General features: G+C 36.2%; 1 protein-coding gene across 1 annotated transcript in view; it reads left to right on the top strand.

The window, feature by feature from the left end:
* Positions 1-13,402, top strand: part of LOC127174833 (collagen alpha-1(XXIII) chain) — a 59,150-nt gene extending 45,748 nt beyond the window's left edge. Inside the window, exon 3 of the mRNA XM_051125450.1 lies at positions 13,093-13,402. Coding sequence (XP_050981407.1) covers positions 13,093-13,127 — 35 coding nt within the window. The 3' untranslated portion in view covers positions 13,128-13,402. The remainder of the gene's footprint in view (positions 1-13,092) is intronic.
* The last annotated feature ends 8,280 nt before the right edge of the window (positions 13,403-21,682 follow it).

Here is a 21,682-nt window from a genome sequence, read left to right as displayed (position 1 = left end):
CTTTATAATGGCAGTGAATGGATTCTGGGATTTTGAAGTCCAATAAAGTGCATCCATCCATTATAAAAAGTACTCCACATACCCCCGGGGGTTAATAAATGCCTTCTGAAGAAATTAAGGCATTTGTGTAAGAATAATAACCATCCAACTTTATAAACTGTAATATTTAATGTCCGCTAGCTGTCATACACGCGTTCACGAGAGAGTGGCGTTCCAGTGGATGACGTAGGATGTATGCATATTTTACTTACACAAATGAATAGAACCACTTCAGAAGGCCTTTCTTAACCCCCAGGAGTTGTGTGGAGCACTTTTTATGATGGATGGATGCACTTTTTTTTGGCTTCAAAATCTCAACTCCCATTCACTGCTATTATAAAGCTTGGAAGAGCCAGGAAGTTTCTTTAATATAACTTTGTAATAAATATATAATATTAAATTGTATTCATCTGAAAGATGAAAGTCATACACATCTAGGATGGCTTGAGGGTGAATAAATCGTGGTAATTTTCATTTTTGGGTGAACTGTTCCTTTAAGAACTGAAAAAGTCTTTGGGGAACCCAAAATGGTTCTTATGTCTCATTGCTGCTCATCTTATATCTCAAAAACTCACATTTGGAACTTTTTTAAGTTCCATATGTTGTTTCCAACTTAAATTCATGACAAGTCTAGGTAATGACCGACCAATTTGTCGGTAGGAGTTTCTTGATTGCATTTGAAAGCAGCATAATTCCATGTTTGCTGACTGCATAATTGTTGCACTCACCAAGTCTGTCACAAGTCTTCATTACCACCACGGGTGTGTATTGAAGATTTTGTAAGCAATGTTTTTTTTCTTTTTTAATACCACACATAATATGTCCCTGATTGTAGCCTTCATGTATGGTAGAAATATATATTTTTAAAAGCAGCCCTTAAATATAATCGTCTCTCCTGCCTAGTAACCCAACATTATTCCCGTTAACAATGCCAGCGCATGGCTATTCTAATGTGTTTTTAGCTGTGTAATGTTTATTTCAACAGTTCTGCTTTTGTAATCAGCCGACAAGCTGCATTTATTTGATGGCCACTTTTGACACACCAGCCACGGTGTGTGTTGAGAGCCGCTGGCCAAGCGCCAGCCCTGAAACACACATGGTAAAGACATTGAGCTGCTCCCTGTTTATTTCACCAATGCCACTGAAATCTCCTTGTCAGGCTTCTGTTTTAATAACTCTTGGCATTGCGTGCCTTTTTACCCTCAGTAACCCAATATCGGCGGACGCCGGCTCTCTGAGCTCTCATCGCACTTCATTTTTTCGCTTTTGGCTGCAGCGTGAATGGGAGCGGTAAAACCCTCAGCGTGGAGGTCCTATGGGAGCTCAGCAGTCTGCAGTTTTTTGCTTACCCGATGTGACAAAGCTCAATAACGGATCTGTCTGCCTTGCGTCTTGGGAGAAAACTGACGCCATGTTGGGGAAACCTCCCCTTTTTAAGTCTGTCTTTAAATTTCTTTTTAAGAATGTGTGGTAAGTAGCAAAGCTATACAGATTGATTGGTATTTGTGGAAGGAAATTTTGCTGTCCGTTTGCAATCATAATGTCAACAGTAATAAACGTGTTGTTTTATCATTCTGATAAATTATGTTTTTTCCTTTCAAGCGAGCGTATTTTACAGCAAGGTCAGATCTTTTTTCAAAACAGACACACTAATCTTGCCCTTTTAACACTGTGTTCATATAGTTGTCGCATTTGGAGCTCCCAAAGGTCAAAGGTGGGCTCACAAGCGTATGCATCGCAATTACAATTGTCAAGGCAAACGCATAAAACATCCCTTAAGCTTTCTCTAAAGTGTCAGATTTTCTGTTCTGCAGTAGTGAAGGTGTTGGTTTAACCTTTCCCTGACGGCCATTTGTCTTGCGTAAGTAATGTGTTTGTTGCTTTGGAGGTTATGAGGTGCAAGGAAACAAGTTTTTAAATCACGCTGCAGTTAATATAGGAAGGTAAATGGTATTTAATACCCTGCACACAGGTTTTGAAAGGGATAGCTCACCCAAAAATTTAAAATCTGTCAATAATTACTCACCCTCATGTCGTTCCAAACCTGTAAGGCCTTTGTTCAACTTCAGAACACAAATTAAGTTATTTTTGATGAAATTCGAGAGCTTTCTGACCCTGCAGCAATGCAACTGACACGTTCAAGGCCTAGAAAGGTAGTAAGGACATTGTTAAAATAGTCCATGTGACTTCAGTGGTTTGACCTTATTTTTATGAAGCTTTGAGAAAACTTTTTGTGTGCAAAGAAAACAAAAATAATGACTTTACTCAATTTCTTCTCTGCTGTGTTAGTCTCCACACTCCAGGCTGTCATCCTAATATGGCTAGCAGTCAGATATCTATCTTTCAGAAAATCTAATATGGTTTACTAATTAATATTCATGAGCTAAGCTGTAGGGTGAGGTAGTGATATTGATTTCAGATTATTTATTATTGAACAATCTTAATTTTGAGTCTTAAATCCCAAGATTTATCTTTTACTCTGTGCCGGTGTTGTCCGACAGTATTTTTTTATGATTCCACGTTGTTGAGTGTCAATCATTTCACATTTTCAGCTATTTTTAGTTGTGCTGAATAAGCCCAGATGAAACTTTCTCTGCTGTTACTACCCACACAGCCAGTCTTCTGACACTCGTCCTGCTTGTTGGGCAGGGATCCAAATTCACACCGGATATCTTCACACCATAAAGACTGTTTGATGCTTTCTCACGGTTACAGTGAGTATCTGACACTCTGCAAACAACTCTGAGGTTAGCGGGTACGTTCAGCATTCTGGTTGGTTCACTGTGGGTCAAGATTGATCATGATTTTGAAGAATTGCTTTATAAAGTGGCACATGTGAAAGTTTAACATGTGAACACCTTTTTTTTCAGATTTACGCTTTCTTCTAGACTCGACTTTAACATACAGATTTCCGCACACATATTCGTTTTATTTCGTAGCAGTTTTGCTACTGAAGTGTAATGACTTTAGCATATGTGAGGGCTGGCAGGTGTTAATGCAATACTTTCTTTATAATCTGCATTTTATTTGTCGTAGATAAGATGACCTCAGGGCCAGTAACACAGGATTTTTCCGATGGGTGTGGATAAAAAAATGGAATTCAGTCGCTCTCAATGGCCCTATTGAGATTCCTGACGCTTCAAATCCCTCCCGTTTCTGCTAATGAAGTCAAACGCTCGTCCTCCTGGCTTTGCCTCGCTGATTCATTGAGCAGGACCCAACAAAGATTCAGAGAAAATAAAAGCCATGTCAGCCTAAGTGAAATGTCTGTGGATCCCAATTGAGATCAGCAAATTGGCCAATTAAAGAGGAAGTAAGGCAAACGCTAAACCAAATGCCCCTTGCACTTCCTTGACCACACGTTTACTGGACATCATGGCTCGAAGAACTTCAGCCCTTGATGAATTATCTTACACTACTACTTTGTTTCTTTTAATCTGGTAATTGAACTAACAAGACATATGAGTGTGCTGTTTGCAGTTTAATTTATAGAAATGTATAGCTTGACCTTAATGGAAGAGTAAATGTGCAATGCAATGCAATGCAATAAAGTAAAATAAAATAAAATAAAATAAAACTAAGAATGAACAATACTTATACAGCGTTTATTAAACTTAGTTAAGATTAATTTCAACATTTACTAATGCATTACTAAAATCACAAGTTGTGTTTGTTAACACTAGTTAATGCACTATGAACTAACGTGAACTAGCAATGAACAACTGTATTTTTATTAACTAGCATTAACAAAGATGAATAAATACTGCAATAAATTTATTTTTTCATTGATTGTGTTAGTTAATACAAGTCATGTTAACAAATTAAACCTTATTGTAAAGTGTTTTTGAATACACATTTATAGACTTGATACATTATTTATTAATTTTATTATTTTTTCTAATTATAATTTTACATGATTATTACAATTGTATCATTTTTTAGTATTATTATTATTTTATAACTTTTTTTTAAACAAACTAAATATGTCTTTTGTCAATTTTACAAGTGATTTACATACTTATTTTTTAAGTGACACTCATAGCCCTCCATATAGTTAAAAATTAGGGCTGTCAAACGATTAATCGTGATTAATCATACAAAATAAAAGTTTGAGTTTGCCTAATATATGTGTGTGTACTGTGTGTAATTATTATGTATATGTAAATACACATTCATGTATATATTTAAGAAATATTTACAAGTATATGTATTTATTATAATTTTTATATAAATACAAATACATAAACAACATATTTCTCTTAAATATATACATTAATTTGTGTGAATCTATATATGCATAATAATTACACAACAGTACACACCCATATATTAGGCAAATTCAAACTTTTATTTTGAATGCGATTAATCACGATTAATCGTTTGACAGCCCTATTAAAAATAGGTAAAAAAGAGTTGTCCTGCATGTTTTGCATGCATGTGTCTAGCTTGTGTCCCTAATAGGCTTAACCAATAAGGCTTACTTGGTTATTCAGGTTATGCCAACATTGCTATGCTGACCGGCTCAAACCAGTGTAAACCAGCTTGGAAATTCATGCTTGTCCACACTGGTCTTTCCAGCAGACCAGTCAATGGTAATGACTCTGTTGGGCGTTCCTCAGATAATCATGAATGCATTTCTTTAGGGCCAAATTTCAATCGATGACTATCTAAATTACCCATTTAGATGGGAAAACAGCTAAGGAAAATTCACTGAAAGATTTATGTGGCACTCCGATTCTCCACTTCACCACCCGCTACAACCGGAGTAGGAAACCTTTCTTCTACCCAGAACGAAGGAGATGGGGTTCAATTTTTTGATGTATGTTTTTTCCTCCTGGGAGCAATTTGGGAGAATAATAGTAAAGTCAGGGTAATAGTGGTTTTTCTGGCATCATCACAAAAGCGTCTTTGTAGTGATCTCCTGTAAGTGGCTCACCGTAATTATTTAATCCCGGACGTAATGGCGCACTTTTTTCTGCTCCAGGGATTGTTCGGAAAAATATTTCTCCACCTAGCCACATCTTGGCATACGAATGAATAAGAGCCCTGCACCAATTCAGACTTTCTGGGAATGCTGCAGTTGGCCAGAAGTACAGTTAATATACAGGGTGAGGCGTACATTGACTTGGCTTACAATCATGTGTGCCCTTAAGAAAACTCGCTAAGTTATTTTCCCAGCCTTCTAATGTTGTATGTCTCCTTTCTTATTTTTATAAGCAAAATACTCGGTTGCTTTTAAGCCTATTGTATGCGCGTCACATGTTTTTTATTGACCGGTAGGTGCAAGTGTAGTCGAGCGTTTGCCAAACTCTTTCAGCAGAGAACTGGCTGGTGTGCTTCTGAATCGCCGTTCCTCGTGGTATGAGGTTAGCACAGCAGCGGCCAAGAGCGAGAATGAAAAATGACTTGTGCTGTGATCCTTTTTCAAACTGTGACTGCAGTTTAACGAGGCAACGAAGCGGCAAGGGATCGTCGTCAATGGGTCAACTGTCATCAGTGGGCAGACGGGAGCAGTCGCGCCGCCGTTCGGCTCCTGTAACCGGGCCTGCGCTCTCGTTGGAGTGGGAGACGTCAGTCATCTGGATTGTGCCGGGTTCAGCACGGGTTGGGTTGTGTGATGGACTGTACGCTTCTCGAGGGTTGAAATTTTTGTGGACCTATCGGAACTTGATAGGGCCTTTGTTTAAGGTTTATTGGTTCCCTTAGGATACTTGGAGGTGCATTGAGCACCACATCCCTTTTTCAAAGGAGTCAACTTCTTCTCAGCCCTCTGGAATTGCCACAAAACCGTATTTTTATTTGGAGACCAAGAGAATTTACATTTGACAAGGTTATATATAACAGTTGTGAAAAGTCATGAAATGTGTGCAGTGGTTTTTCCAGATTTCAAAAGGTGTGGGGAAGCCTTTGTTCAACTTAATAGAGCAAAAGTGCAAAAGTTCATTTCTTTTCCTTTGACCGCCACGCAACCCAAAGCAGAACTAGTTTACTGTTGCTAAAATTGCAGATTACAGTTTATGAATTGCTGTACCAATATTCATAGTTGTTCATAACCAATCATAATAATTTTTTAAAATGTTTTTAAATACTAGTATTGTTAATCCAGTAGTGCACTGAAAACAAATTCAGAGCATATGTTTTTTGTTTTGTTTTTAAGATTAGCTTTTTTATACCAACTTTTTTTGCTTCAGTGTGTGCCATCCATATACTAAACTATACTACACGTAGTACAACCAAATTAAAATTGTCATTATTTACTTATTCTCATGTTGTTCCAAATCTGTATGACTACTTTAGTGTTCCACAAAAGAAAAATAATATTCTAAAAAAGAATGTTGGTAACCAAACAGTTTTGGTTCCATTTGGATTTAAAGGGATAGTTCACCCAAAACTGAAATTTCTGTCATTAATTACTCACCCTCATGTCATTCCAAAATGTCAGACCTTCATTCATCTTCAGAACACTAATTAAGATATTTTTGATTAAATCCAAGAGCTGGCATAGAAATCTGACCCGGCATAGATAGCAATGAAACTGACATGTTGAAAGATGAGAAAGGTAGTAAAGACATCATTAAAATAGTCCAGAAGTGTTCTTGTAGCTTCATAATATTACAGTTGAACCACTGATGTCACATGAACTACTTTAACAATGTCCTTACTACCTTTTGGGTAAACTGTCCCTTTAACTGCATTGACAGTTAAAAAACTGAGAAATTTCTTAAAATATCTTTGTTTGTGTTCCACAGAAGAAAGTCAGGTGTTGGACTACCTGAGAAAATATGAGTAAATAATGACTGAATTTTCATTTATGGGGGAACTGTCTCTTTAAGAGCATCATATTGCCTCACAGAAGCAGTGATGTGTTCTTGCACTAAAGTTGTCCAGGTCTGAAAAGCGATCTATGCTTTGTTAGCCCAACATTTGCTGTTTTATTCATATCCCCTGCTTGGACTTTTGCTGTGCTGCGTTTGCAGTTTGGAGGTCTGGAAGCTGAAACATCCATTCTTGGGCACTATGGTATGTGTTTGGGGCAATCAGAGGACAGAGCATTTGGAGAAATTGGCAGATGATAAGGGGAGTGGAGTTGGCAGTGGATGGGTATTTTGGACTGTAGGTTATTCCTGGGTCTATATAACAGAGCTCAAAATCTAAGATAGTGACCCAGCTGGTTTGAGTGGGTCTAGAAATAGTTAAAATTATAAAATGTGATTTATTTTAACAATTTTTTTTTCTACATGCAAAATATTAATTTAATTTAGTTTCATTTTATTTTTTAACTTTTGGGTTCAGTACAAATTTTTGCGAGATTCAAAATCCATTTATGGTACCATGTAAAGTAAACACCCTGCTATATGAATATCACCCAGTACCGTTGTGAATATTTTCTAGTTCCATAGTCTGTATAAAAATACTATAATATTTCCATTGGATGCTATCATTACAGCAATGTGTATGTATTTTATGAGTTGGCTAATTTGTAAACATTTGTACAACCTTAATTTTAAACAATTTGCGTGAGGGGTATACTACCAGTCAAGTTTTTTAATGTTTTTTAAAGAAGTCTCTTCTGCTCACCAAGCCTGCATTTATTTGATCCAAAGTACAACAGTAAAAGTTTTAAATATTTTTACTATTTAAAATAACAGTTTTCTATTTGAATATATTTTAAAATGCAATTTATTCCTGTGATTTCAAAGCTGAATTTTTAGCATCATTGCTCCAGTCACATGATCCTTCTGAAATCATTCTAATATTCTGATTTGCTGTTTTTGAAAAAAACATTTTTTCTTCTTATTATTTTGGAAACAGCTGAGTAGAATTTTTTCAGGTTTCTGTGATAAATAGAAAGTTCTTTTGTAAGAAAATCTTTTGTAACATCAAATGTCTTTATCATTAATTTAAAGCATCTTTGCTAAATTAAAACTTTTTTCTTTTTGATCTTTGGATCTTTCTGTTCATCAAAGAATCCTGAAAAAAATGTACTCAGCTATTCTAAATATTGATAATAATGATAATAAATATTTCTTGACAGCAAATCAGCATATTAGAATGATTTCTGAAGGATCATGTGACACTAAAGACTGGAGTAATGCTGAAAATTCAGCTTTGATTACAGGAGTAAATTAAATTTTAAAATTTATTCAAATAGAAAAAATTTAAATAGTAAAAAAAATCACAATATTACTGCTTTTGCTGTACTTCGGATCAAATAAATGCAGGCTTGGTGAGCAGAGGAGACTTCTTTAAAAATCATTAAAAATCTTACTGTTCAAAAACTTTCGACTGTTAGAAAAGGTGGTCCTTCATATACAAATTTCTACATGTTTGACCTATTTTTCCTATAATTCCTATGATTTTTAAAAATGCAAGGTGCAAAATATGTACGAATTGCCATGAGATCGAGTTTCAATTTCCAAAGACCTATCCAGTACTGGAATTTTTTGGAGAGAATATGATATCAAGAATTATGAATGTATTTGGATCATCATAGTTCAATTTTCAGGGTTCAGTACTATGAAACAAGGTGGGGCGGGTGGCTCGGGTGCCTTCGTGTCAGCATGCAACAGAAGATCTCCATTTCCTATCACTTTCCAGTCCACTTGCATAAGGCCGGTAACAGGTGGTTGTGATATGTGGCTTGATATTAATACTTTAACTGACATAGCACTGCCTAAACATTTAATGGAAGCATTAAACGTTCTTTGTGTTTATAGTTGAGTGTTGTTTGTTGTGTGTCCCAGCACACGCTCTCTCGCACAAACATACCCTTCTAGACACGCATAGTTTTACACCTAGAGTCCTCTAGGCATCATCACATAGGGTATTTTTGACGCCCCGGCTCAGTTCGCCTTTGGATGAAGGTTGTCTGCTGAGCAGGAAGTGGACGCAAGTCCAGAATGCGTCAGGAATCAGAACACATGCTTCCATGTGTCTGTGTGCTCGGTTTCGGCTTTCACTTCGGGGCTTTAAGGCTCTCCACACCCAGTCTACCAAAGTGTCCACTCATCCTACTGCTGGCTGCGCTGTTGCAGTTTTTGACACGTTATCTGCTTCCTGCTGCCGCCGCTTGCCGTGACTCTGTACTGATGTATTTTTAGCCCCATTTTTGCCTTTAATTATTGCAGCCACAAGGAGCTTGATCCAAAGAACTGTCGTGAAATTATTATATAACTGTGTTGCTTAGCAATAAAGCATTGTAATGTAATTCTCATATAGCTCTGCTAGTGTAAATCATAGCAGGGAAAGACTTTACTGTGGTGTGGAGCTATTGCTTGGGGTTATTTAATACATAAATGTAACTGTGGGACTAACTGTAGGTTGTTTTTCAATCAGGACCTCCTGGTTTGAGGGGAAAGAAAGGCCGTGATGGGGCTCCAGGTAGGTCAACAGTCCGCATATGCCTGTGCCTGCAACCCCACGGACTGCTGTTGTGTATGTGCACATCTAAAGCTTTTAATGGCAAAAGAAGCATGAAAACACAGTCATTGAGATTTCAAAGCATTCAGAGATGCTTGGACTTTATGGTATTCTTTATGGAGTATATGGAGATAATATGTGACCCTGGAAAATTAGATTTATACATCAATAATAAGCTTTCCATTGGTTTATGGTTTGTTAGGATAGGACAATATTTGGCTGAGATACAACTATTTGAAAATCCAGATTCTGAGGGTGCAAAATATTGAGAAAATCACCTTTAAAGTTGTCCAAATCAAGTTCTTAGCAATGCATACTACTAATCAAAAATTAAGTTTTGATACATTTACAGTAGGAAATTTACATCTTCATGGAACATGATCTTTATTTAATATCCTAATGATTTTTGGCATAAAAGAAAAATTAGACAGGAAGTGACTGTTTGATTGACACGTAAAGTGTCAATCAGTCTGTTTAGCTTTTATTTGTCATTTAGGGTGGGTTTACCTGAAATAGATGAATAGTAGATGATCACAATACTAACTGGTGTTAGAAAAAATCTAGGGGTTCAACAACTTGAACAGAACACTTGTAGGACAACTTTGTACCTAATTGGTACATTTTGTACCTTTGAGGTACTTTTTAGGTGTAAATAAGGTACTGTCCCAGTTACAAGCTGTTTCTGACAGAAAATACTGTAAAAAGCCAGCCATTAAGATTCAATTTGTTGATTTCAGACATTTTTGTTTCATCCAGTATGTATCGGATGGTCAGTAAAGGAACTGTAAGCAGTCTGTAGGTGATTTGAGGCTGCTACTATGTGACCTATAGATTCTTCTATAGTTTGTGCATATGAAGTGGTTTCATGTAAAGAGTCATGGATCACATGTGTAAAATGAGAAGGTTTATGATGACAAAGATTGATCTGGAATGCGCAGAGAGCTATTCTTGCGTGACCACACATATTTTGTGTACCTTGTTCACTCATTCCTTGACGTTATTCTTACTTTTAGGCCTAAAATAGGGCTGTCTCAGCAGCAGGTTTGATAAATGCCGGTTCTGATTTCTAAGAAAATATAGGCTTCTCAAAACAGGAAAGGAAAGAATAATGATGGACCCATAGGAAAGCTTCGTCACCGGTGTGACTGCGCCATTACTTAAGGCTGCCATATTTAATGTACCAGTTTGACTGCAGAACTCAGTTGAAATGTAGATCTTCTCCTGGTTTAGGTTTGGTCAAAACATTTCTTCTCCAGTGAACAATGGTTTTATTGGGACTTTTGTTCTCTCATCCATCCATTAAAAAGGTTCATACTGATACTCCCTTAAGTTTCTGGCTAGTAAAGAGCGAGGCGTTACCTTTTCAAAATCTTTAGAGGACAAAAAAATGGTTTCTGGAAGAAGGACCTGGAAAGAAACAGTATAATACTGTTCAGATTGTTCAGTAGTTCTGTAACAAATTGCTTTGGCGGACTGATTTCGTTCTTGCATTTGTCCTGAACTAGTAAATTGTAGAAGAGAAGTTCTAGGTGATTTTTTATGACATAAGTGGAAAAGATTTGTCATCTGCAATTTTGAGCTTGTTCTTTCTTGATGGAGCTTGAGATCCTAAAGCTATGATCTCAGTTCGGCTTGATTGCTGTGTGTTGCTTAAAGGATGTAAAAGAGGCTGTACATCCTACTAATGCATGTGCTTATAATTTGAAATTAAGCTTTTTGTAATACTTTAAATGGCTGTTTCACTAATTTTAAATCAAGTTGCATTGCTTGTTTAAATTAGACATCCAACAAAAGCCAAGAAATGTCAAATGTCAGTGTACTAACAGTATACTTGTAAATTTTCAATACTCCTTGGGACTAAATTGTCCCACTTTCTAGTATATAAAAGTATACATTTAAGTATACTTTAAGTATAACAGTAGTAAACTCTGAGTACGCAACTAGTTTATATCTATGTTTTAGTCTGTACTGCAACGATACTAAAGGTTATAGGTATACTGATAGTCTACTAATTAAATACTTGTAGCATTTTTAGTACACTGAAGTATAGTGTCAGTAAACTACTAGTTTAGTAGTTTTATACTGCAAGTACACCCGTAAGTTTTCTTTAAGTGAACTTTACATCATACTTTAAGTATACTACTATGTCCCTATTAGGAATACATTTGTATATGTTTTGTTATATGAATATTTGACCATACAAAATATCAAAAGAAAGATCAAGGTATCTGCTTGTAAACAAAAACATTTTATTCTAGCTTCATGCATTCTTTTTTTTTAAACACTTGAATGTGGGTAAGTTTCATAAATAATAATGAAAAATAAGTAAATAAACAACACTTTGAACAAAAGATGAAAAACGATTATGAATTGGATTCCAAACGTAGATACCATCTACAGTCATTATTACCTCCTCATGGGTCACATTTTATTCCATAACGTTACAGTTTTGATGCCATTTTATGTCTTATGATCGTGTTAGAAATGTGTGGAAGCATCTGTTGTTTCGGTTTCTTCCTCAAAGAACAATATCGCTCTAGACTTTTTCCTATATATTAGTCCAGTACACTTAAATGTCATTTTAAGTATATTTCTGAGAAGTACATAAAGCACATTTTTGAGAAGTACATAAAAAGTAGACTAAAAGTATACTTTCCTATTTTTTTGTTTAAAAGAAGTATACTAATAGCACACTTAAATAAGCTTTTTCATAAGGGTTCAGCTGTTCAGCTAAGACCAGTCTGACCAGCCAAGGAAGTGGCCAAAACCGCTCTAAAACCAGCCTGCTGACCAGCTAAGACCAGGCTGGATGACTGTTTTAGCTGGGTTTTTTTTAGCAGAGAACCAACCGTTCAGTGCAACTGACCTCATTAGCAAGTCCACGTGGAATCTGCAGCCTTGCATGTTTGTTTTTTAATATTAAAGCATATTTTCATCGTGCTTTTAGCAACCAGTAAAAGTATAGAAATCTCAATTTCGTTTAACGTATTATCCTCAGGGTTTCAATCTATCCTGTGTTTTCAACCAGAATCACTGTGACTAACGATGTTAGTGAAATCTGCTTCCACTGTTTATTGCGCTGCTAGTATATGATTTAGCATTAGCTATGAAGGAGATGGACAGTTTGTGATGTCTGGGTGGGGTTCACATGCTCAAAGGGGTGTGATTTATCTGTGGGAAGCCTTCCAGTGATGTGGCTTATTCTCCCACTCAGTTCCCAGTGGTCTGTTGCTTGGTGGGCTGACTGCTCATCCCTGGACCAGAGACAAGCAATGTTTTCCACAAAAAAGTTTTTCAATCCTGTCATCAACTTAATTCTAAACATATTTTTTAATGCTGTATTTACGCGCTGAACCTATGGTGTGACGCACTTCATTAAACCACCTGCGTGTGAGCTCTAATCTTCCTCGGAGGTTGGGTTACTGAGGCGGCATTCATCAGGGCTGGACGGCCAGGAAACTTACTTTGGATTCTAGTTGGACTACGCAAATTCAGACTTGCGTGACCTTTTTTCCTGTTCTTGGGGAAATAGAATTCGTCAGGGTCAAATGTTTGATGTAATGTGCACATGGTCCAAACAAGATGATTTTCTTCGAAATGACTAATCTCTCTTTCTCTTTGTTTTTATTGCAGGTCCTCCCGTAAGTAGATGTTGGTCCCTTTGTTGACTGGATTGTGGTAATGTGACCCAAACTCTGTGGCTTTCTGTGTACTTGTGTGTGTTTTGAGAGTGTGAATTTATCTTTCATGTGTTTCCTTCTTGTCACTGCTGATGGAGTGCTGATTACACGATTTCATTCACATGGAATGGAAACTGTTCGTTTTGTTTCCATCCACCACACACATAAACACCCACACTGTCATGTGTCAGAAGAAGAGCTTGTGTATTGTGTTAAAGGTGAAGTGTGCACATTGTTGACATTGAAGTCCGGTTTAATGTGGAGAGAATCTGTAGCTCTATCAAAACATTGATCTGATTGTTTTAAAATGAATAATTCACCCACAAATTTAAATTCTGTTATTAGTTACTCATCCTCATGTGGTTCCAAACCAGTAAGATCTTCGCTCATCTTCAGAACACAAATTAAGATATTTTTGATTAAATCCAAGAGCTTTCTGACCCTGCATAGACAGCAATGCAATTACCATGTTCAAGGCCCAGAAAGGCAGTAAGGATATCGATAAAATACTCCATGTGACATCAGTGGTTTGTGGGTAATTCCATATAAAAGTGAACCTTACCATGAGAAAATAAAGTTTTTGTTTGACCCCATGTGAGGTCTCTCCTAAAGTTTTAAAAAGCTTTTTTTTTTTTTTGTAACATCCATAAAAGTACACATTCCTCATAAATAGACACATCAAAATTAAAAGTAACAATTATATGTTCTGTGAAGAGCCATCACTTCTCTATTTGTTGGGTATTATTGCGTCTGGTTTGTGCATTTTAATTCACAGAAATCCTATAAAAGTAGTATCTCAAAAACGGTGTCCTTTTTTGTCACATCCATAACGCATGATTATTTCCCTTTTTTAACATAGAAAACTTGTCATTATTTTTGTTTTCTTTGTGCACAAAAAGTATTCTTGTAGCTTAAAGTTACGGTTGAACCACTGATGCCACATGGACTATTTTATCCATGTCTTTACTACCTTTCAGGGTCTTGAATGTTTCAGTTGTGTTGCTGTCTATGCAGGATCAAAGATCTCAGATTTTATCAGAAATATCTTAATTTGTGTCCTGAAGATGAATGAAGGTCTTACAGGTTTGGAATGAGGTTGAGTAATCAAAGACAGAATCTTCATTTTTGGGTGAACTATCCCTTAAGCATTCTGAGCAGCCCAACATGGCAATACTAAGTATCCAATAATGTGAATTTAGGGCGGGGATATTGTTTGGTAAACCAATGACATATAAAGGGGGCGTGTTCTGGAAAACTTGTTCGAAAACAGTAATTTTCCCAATTTAGTTTGTTGGCACAAAAATGACACACTTCACCTTAAATCACATGGAATTATCTTGGACATAGTGATGTATTCTTCTGTCTCTTGAACATTGGGAATTTAGCCACGGATATAGTAGACAACAACATTGTTAGACACAGCCTGTTCGACTTTATATATCTTTTGAGGGCTAATGTTACAGAATGAGGTTGTAATGAGAAACAAGGTCAAGAGAAATATATAGTATAGTAGGGGAGAAAAGTGAGTCGAGCAGTATAAAATTAGGTGCGGTTGGACAGCTGCGTCCCTGCAGCTAGAGGGAAAAGGTCGAGCTTAAAGTGATTAATGAAATACCAGCAGCCACAGATAAACACTGGCCACAGAAAAGACAAATCTCAAATGAGATATCTTAACCTTTTTTTCTAGAAAGCAGTGAGATGAAATGAAGAGAAAATTGAGTTTTCTGCTGAAACTTACTGTGAAAGAGACCCCAGTAGTGTCACGTTTCTCCTCTAGGCATCACCGTTTCAAACTGTTCTAAGAATTGCCAATATACCAAAGTCTGCAGTCATTACTCATCAGATTGTCCATAAATCATCCAACATAGCTTCATTGGAAAAATGTGCCTAAATCTAAATTTTTGCAAAACATACCTATACATAGGAGTTCATTGCAGTTTCCAGCTGAAATGAACACTTGAAGTAGTAAAAAACACTCACTCAAACTTCTTTTACACTCAAATTTTGATTACAAAGACAGATTATTGATTAATGAAGGCATATTTTTGTGTGGTTCCTTGCACAATACTATGTTATGACTTCAAAAGACTTCAAAAGCAATTTGATGCTACCTCATTAAATAACCAGCTCAATATGTATGGCTTTTCTGATGTAGTAAACTTGCTCATTGGCGCACCTGGTACAACATTGCATTTGCTATATGGAGCACTTGGGTATGAGTCTATGAAACACGTAATGACAAAAAAGATCAAAGGCTTGTGTAAGCAAGCTAAAATTACATGTTTTTTTTCAGCTAATGCATTTTTATCTCACATATGTTTAGGTTTAGGGTAAGGTTTAGTGTAAAAAGCTATGGAGCATTAAAGGAGAAGTCCACTTCCAGGATAACAATTTACAAATAATTTACTCACCCTCTTGTCATCCAAGATGTTCATGTCTTTCTGTTTTCAGTCGTAAAGAAATTATGGTTTTGCATATAATGGACTTCATGGTGCCCCGAATTTGAACTTCCAAAATGCAGTTTAAATGCAGCTTCAAAGGGCTTTAAACGATCCCAGCCGAGGAAGAAGGGTCTTATCTAGCAAAACGATCGGTCATTGTTTTCGAAAAATAAAAATTTATATACTTTTTAAGCACAAAAGCTCGTGTAGCACAGGCTCTGGGATGCGTGTCCACGGGTCGTTCTTGAACAAATCGTTCATTATGAACAAATCTTTAACGTGACTCGGGAAGAATGAGTCATCTCGGGGAGTGATTCGTTCGGCTGCACATGCGCAACATCCTATTAGGTTCTGTACTGGAATTAGTTCACCTGTTTCGAGTCTTCGGGTTTTTCGAGTCATTCGTTCATCTTATGGGGCTGTCACGTGATGCTGATTTTGCTAAAATGAATGAAATGACTCGAAAAAAGATTCGTTTATTTTGCTGAACGAGACTCACAGGTCCAAGTCGGTAAAATGATCCGAACTTCCCATTACTACTATGAATCACGTCTTCGAATCACCACAAGTTCACCGTCTGTGTACTCCGGCTCAAAAAGGTAGAGTATGTTGAAAAACTCCATGTTATTTTCTTCTACAACTTCAGAATCGTCCGACATCGTTGTACATTTTTGTTGGTAAACAGCGTTTGACTTACTTGCACTTTCTTAGTCTTTGCACGTTCACTTTGTAAACACTGGGTCTGTGGTTCCGCCTACGTTCCGCATGACCTTTCAACGTGATTCAGTAGTACAATAGTACATAAACGCGCATCCCAGAGCCTGTGCTACACGCGCTTTTGTGCTTAAAAAGTATACACATTTTTATTTTCCAAAAAAATAAAATCGATCCTTTTGCTAGATAAGACCCTTCTTCCTCAGCTGGGACCATTTAGAGCCTTTTGAAGCCGCATTTAAACTACATTTTGGAAGTTCAAAATCGGGGCACCAGTGAAGTCCATTATATGGAGAAAAATCCTGAAATGCTTTCCTCAAAAAACATAATTTCTTCACAACTGAAGACAGAAAGACATGAACATCTTGGATGACAACGGGGGTCAGTAAATTATTTGAAAATTGTTTTTCTGGAAGTTGACTTCTCCTTTAACCTTTTAGTGCCACTCACCAGACATTTCATTTCTGAACTGTCACAGTTCCATACAATGAACATAATAAAATTCACCTTCATCTGCTTAGGATAAGACTGAATGCACTTTTAGCACATTGAAAGTTTCACAAAAACATGCAGGAAGCAACATAATATAATTACATGGAAATGTCACCATAGGCACACTTTTCCAGTGATTGTAAGTTTAAATGATCTGAGAGATTCTACAAATTTTAGGAGAAACATCTGAGATGAAAACTGAATAAGCTCTATTAAAGGGATAGTTCACCCAAATTTCTATCATCATTTACTCACTGTTATAACAATTCAGTAATCATTGAAACTGGCATGATATGTCTTCATGAATGGACCACTTTTTAAGAATGTTTTTTATGTGATTGGAGCTTGAATGAGTCCCCTCTCCCTTTAACTCAATTTTATTTTATGTTTTTGGGGTGAACTGTTCCTTTAAGTCTTCTGAGCTATAAAAGAGAAACTTATGAGCAATAAAATATCCCTGTGGGTGAGCAGTTTCCAGGGCCCAAAAACTCACACAAGTATACAAACATTCCAGCACCTGCTCATATAACCCATAAATTGAAGGCAAATTGAGAAGCACTGAAAGACAGGTGAGGGAACTGTCAAACAATGCACGTAGTCTGTTAACCAACCTCAAACATTAACCTGATATTTCTACTGCCGTCAAGTAAGATTGTTTAGAGATGGTTACTGAATTCTTTTAATCAAGTCAGTCTTCTTTAAACAGGTTTGGTGATCTATTGGCAATCAGTGTCAGTAAGTCTTTAACTGCAGTGTTTGTTTTCAATAGAAGAAGTTTGAAAAGCCTGGTGCCTGATCAATGGGCCGTCCCATTACACTGACCTATAGCAACTTGTGGAAGAGTGTATACTGTAGATTATCCAACAAGACCACTAAGACAACACTCTTACTGATGTGATGGCAACTGTAAAACTTTACCAGATTGGTCTCTTCCTGTTCGCTGAAAGTGAATACTTTGAGAAGTTTAAGTGCATAATAGTCTGTGGTTCTTCACAGGTCACCTCACAGGAGCATAGCCTTTTGCCTGCTTTTGAGGCACAGCGGGCCTAACCCAGCCTTAAACAATTAGTAGTGACAGGAAACATTTTACATTGACAGAAAGCACTGCTGATAGCGTGATGAAAACTCCTGTGGAACATGGTAATGGTCAGTCTCAAGCACATGGACATTAGGGGTTAAACACTTGAAAATTAGGGCTGGAAATCAGCAGGGACTTGGTGATACAGTATTATATCATATATGTTTAGTGCAAATTGTGAATCTTTTACACTTTTGTTATTTATCGGGAACAGACTTCAGTGCTTTGTTTATATTTATAGGTCAGTCTGAGTTTGTGTTTGGTTAAAGAGAAAGAATCAAGTATGCATGACCGCCACAGAAACTTAAAGGGATAGTTTACCCAGAAGTGAAAATTCTGTTATTAATTACTTATCCTCATGTCGTTCCAAACCTGTAAGACTTTCGTTCATCTTAAGAACATAAATTGAGGGGAAACACTGCAGGCAAAAACACTTTTTTTTTTTCATGCACCTGTCAAGTTTGAGATTTTGGGCTTTTTGGTTTTTCAGTGTTTTTTTTTCAGACTAGTGGAAAAAAAAAAAAAAAAAAAAAAAAACACAGTTAAGTGTTTCTTTTTATAGCACTTTATCTATTTGTGTCAACAGATTTCAATTACAATACATATTTTTAAAGGCTGTTTTCTCAAAATGAGTTTTTTCTCCTACACTGAGCCATGAATCTCCACTTCAGTAGCACTTACACACCCCAAACTTTACATTTTTATTCTTGCCTATATCCTGAAGGTTTTTAAAGAGGGATTTGTTAATATATGATTTGCTTGAGTATATACAACATTTTATTTCCCCCAAAAATTGTGAAAATATGTTGTTTTCTGTCTGTTTTAAGTATTTTCTGAATTATGAAGTGAAAAAATTAGATACCCCAAATTCCCTCTGTAAAAGCGTTTAACTCTAATATGTCAACAAAATTAAGCAAGAATTTTGAAACTGGCTTCATCCAGCGTTTAGATTTTTGTACAAGAAATTTATGCAAATTAGCGCATATTTCATTAAATAATGCCTCGTCTGCATATTTAAACCTAACATTTTAGAAAACTTGTAATACAAGAAATGTTTGCAATTAACAATGTAATCAATCAACTGGGTAAGTTGATAACTATAAATTTTACATGGACTATTTTATTGATGTCCTTACTACCTTTCTGGGCCTTGAACGTGTCAGTTGCATTGCTGTCTATGCAGGGTCAGAAAGCTCTTGGATTTCATCAAAAAAATCTTGATTTGTGTAAATTTTTGGGTGAACTATCCCTTTAAAATGCAGTCAGATTAGCATATTTTCACAAAAAAGGCCCACTGTCTATTGTCAACAGTGTAATGATGTATGAAGCACAGTTTACAAAAAAGTCACTTTCAAACCAAACAGCTTTCTGTTACTTAACACAACACATCTGTGTGATCAACTTGAAGCTGTTGTGAAGTCTGTTGATTCCTATTAAAATGACTGAATTTCATCTTCAAAAATTCACAGAACTACAGTAAATTTAACACTGTGTCCAAAATCACATACTTTCTTTTTTGGGGGGTAGTAAGTAGTGGGTCATTTGGGTACTTTTCGCCTACTCTTTAGTAAATACTATGCAGAATACATAGTAGTAAACATACTCAGATGCAGAATTAGTAAAGTCTCCAAAAATATTAATGCACAACTGAAAAGTCTTGGCATTGTGATATCAACACAGTATTGTGAGGTAAAGTATCTGTTTTGTATAGCACAACGAGCAGCATAATTAAATTAGTTTTCCTCATGGATTTACTTGCTTAATTCAGCTTTTTTTCACTATTTTTACTGCATGTGATCTGTAAGTGCCCTGTGTCCGCTGAATATCTCTTATCCATGCAATGTTGGGCTCTAGGGAAGCCTTCGCCCCCGTTTCCCCCTGGGGAGCCCCTTCATTTACCCAGCAGCACTGTTGTCTAAATGAGAGCCACATGTACCCTGCTACCGTGGATCTCAAATGAAGTGTTCTTCCGGTGGGTGACCTCTGACCTCACCAGACGCTCCTTTGGGCCGGCCTGAGCAGTGCCCAGCAGGCCTCAGTGGCCTGTTCCCACTCAGCACCTGGGTCTGCACCTTAGACCTGCTTCACATACTTCAACACGTTCATATACACACAGCACATGTAGACCAGCACACTCATACACACATAGAGATCTCAGCTACATCCAGCGGAGATCTGTTCCTGTCTCTACACACTGCCGCTTATAAACACCCGGTCCAGCTGCGTCCAGCTCCCATATACTTAGCTGCCACATGTGTGCCTTCTGAACCAAAAGATCCTATGGTCTTTCATTGTTTCCCACACACTTCAACAGCCTACATTCAGTGACGCACATTAGATTTAAAGAGAGCAGGCATTTTGTGATTGCCAAGTTACAGAAATGCAAAATCTTTTTGTTTTTTTTGGACTCTTGGAGTAAAGATTGCAATAAATTATGAATGCATTAAAATTAGTGCTGTCAAACGATTAATCGCGATTAATCGCATCTAAAATAAAGTTTTTTGTTTACATAATATATGCGTGTGTACTGTGTATATTTATTATGTATATAAATACACATACATGTATATATTTAAGAAAAATATGTTTATATATTAAAAGTATTTATAAATAATATAAGTTATATATCAGTTATATATATGTATATATATACCTGTAAATACATGTAAATATTTTCAAAATATTTACCGTATGTGTGTGTATTTATATATACATAATAAATAAACACAGCATACACATGTATATTATGTAAAAAAAAAAAAAAAAAAATATATATATATATATATATATATATATATATATATATTTTGGATGCGATTAATTGCGATTAATCGTTTGACAGCACTAATTAAAATAGTCTAATGTTTATTTACTTTTAATAATAATGCTGTTTTATGTTTGCACTACTGTCCAAAGTTTGGACTGAGTATGATTTTTAAATGTTTTTGAAAAAAAAAAAGAATCAACTGCTCACCAAGGCTGCATTTATTTTGATAAAAAATGTCTAAAAAAACAGTAATATTGTAAAATATTATTACAGTTTAAAATAACTGTTTTATATATGAGTGTGTTTTAAAATGTAATTTATTTTGGTGATGCAAAGCTGAAATTTTGGCATCATTACTCCAGTCTTCAGTGTCACATAAGCCTTCAGAAATCATTTTAATATGCTAATTTGCTGTCCAAGATTCATATCCTATGATTAAAACAGTAGTGCTGATTAATAAAAGCATTTATTTGAAATAGAAATCTTTTGTGACGTTATAAATCAATTTGAGGCATCCTTTCTGAGTAAAAGTATTAATTTAGTATTAACGTATTTAAAAAAATCATACTTACTCCAAATAACTCAGGATAACAATATTGTCACCTAACCTGACACCTACACCTCACGGAAATGTGTGCAAAACACTAGATTTAAATAGAAACACAACTTTTTGTGATGTTTGGCTCACAAGTCAGTGTTCAACAGGATCACTATATTAGTATATTAGAGATATTTTTGAATAGTAAGGACATTTTGGACCTCAAAAGTACAGTTCATACACACACACACGTGTTGGGGAGTATATAATATGCATTTTTTTTTGTCTGTGTGGTGTACGGTCGTATCAAAGTGTACAGACATAAGATAGTGCCACGGATGTTTTTGTCCGTCTGAAATAGTTTCCTCCCCTGGGCTGAGTCTTGATAAATGGCTTCCCTCTCCGTACTGTAGTCCAAGAGGGAAGCCAACACACACAAGCACTAGTATGCACTTCCACAGGCTCATGAAATGAACTATAAATGCATCATCAGATAATGAACAGTGTCACAGC

This window comes from Labeo rohita, chromosome 13 (assembly GCF_022985175.1).
Source record: "Labeo rohita strain BAU-BD-2019 chromosome 13, IGBB_LRoh.1.0, whole genome shotgun sequence".
In the NCBI taxonomy this organism is placed as follows: domain Eukaryota; kingdom Metazoa; phylum Chordata; class Actinopteri; order Cypriniformes; family Cyprinidae; genus Labeo; species Labeo rohita.
This window is presented reverse-complemented; position numbering and strand designations above follow the sequence as displayed.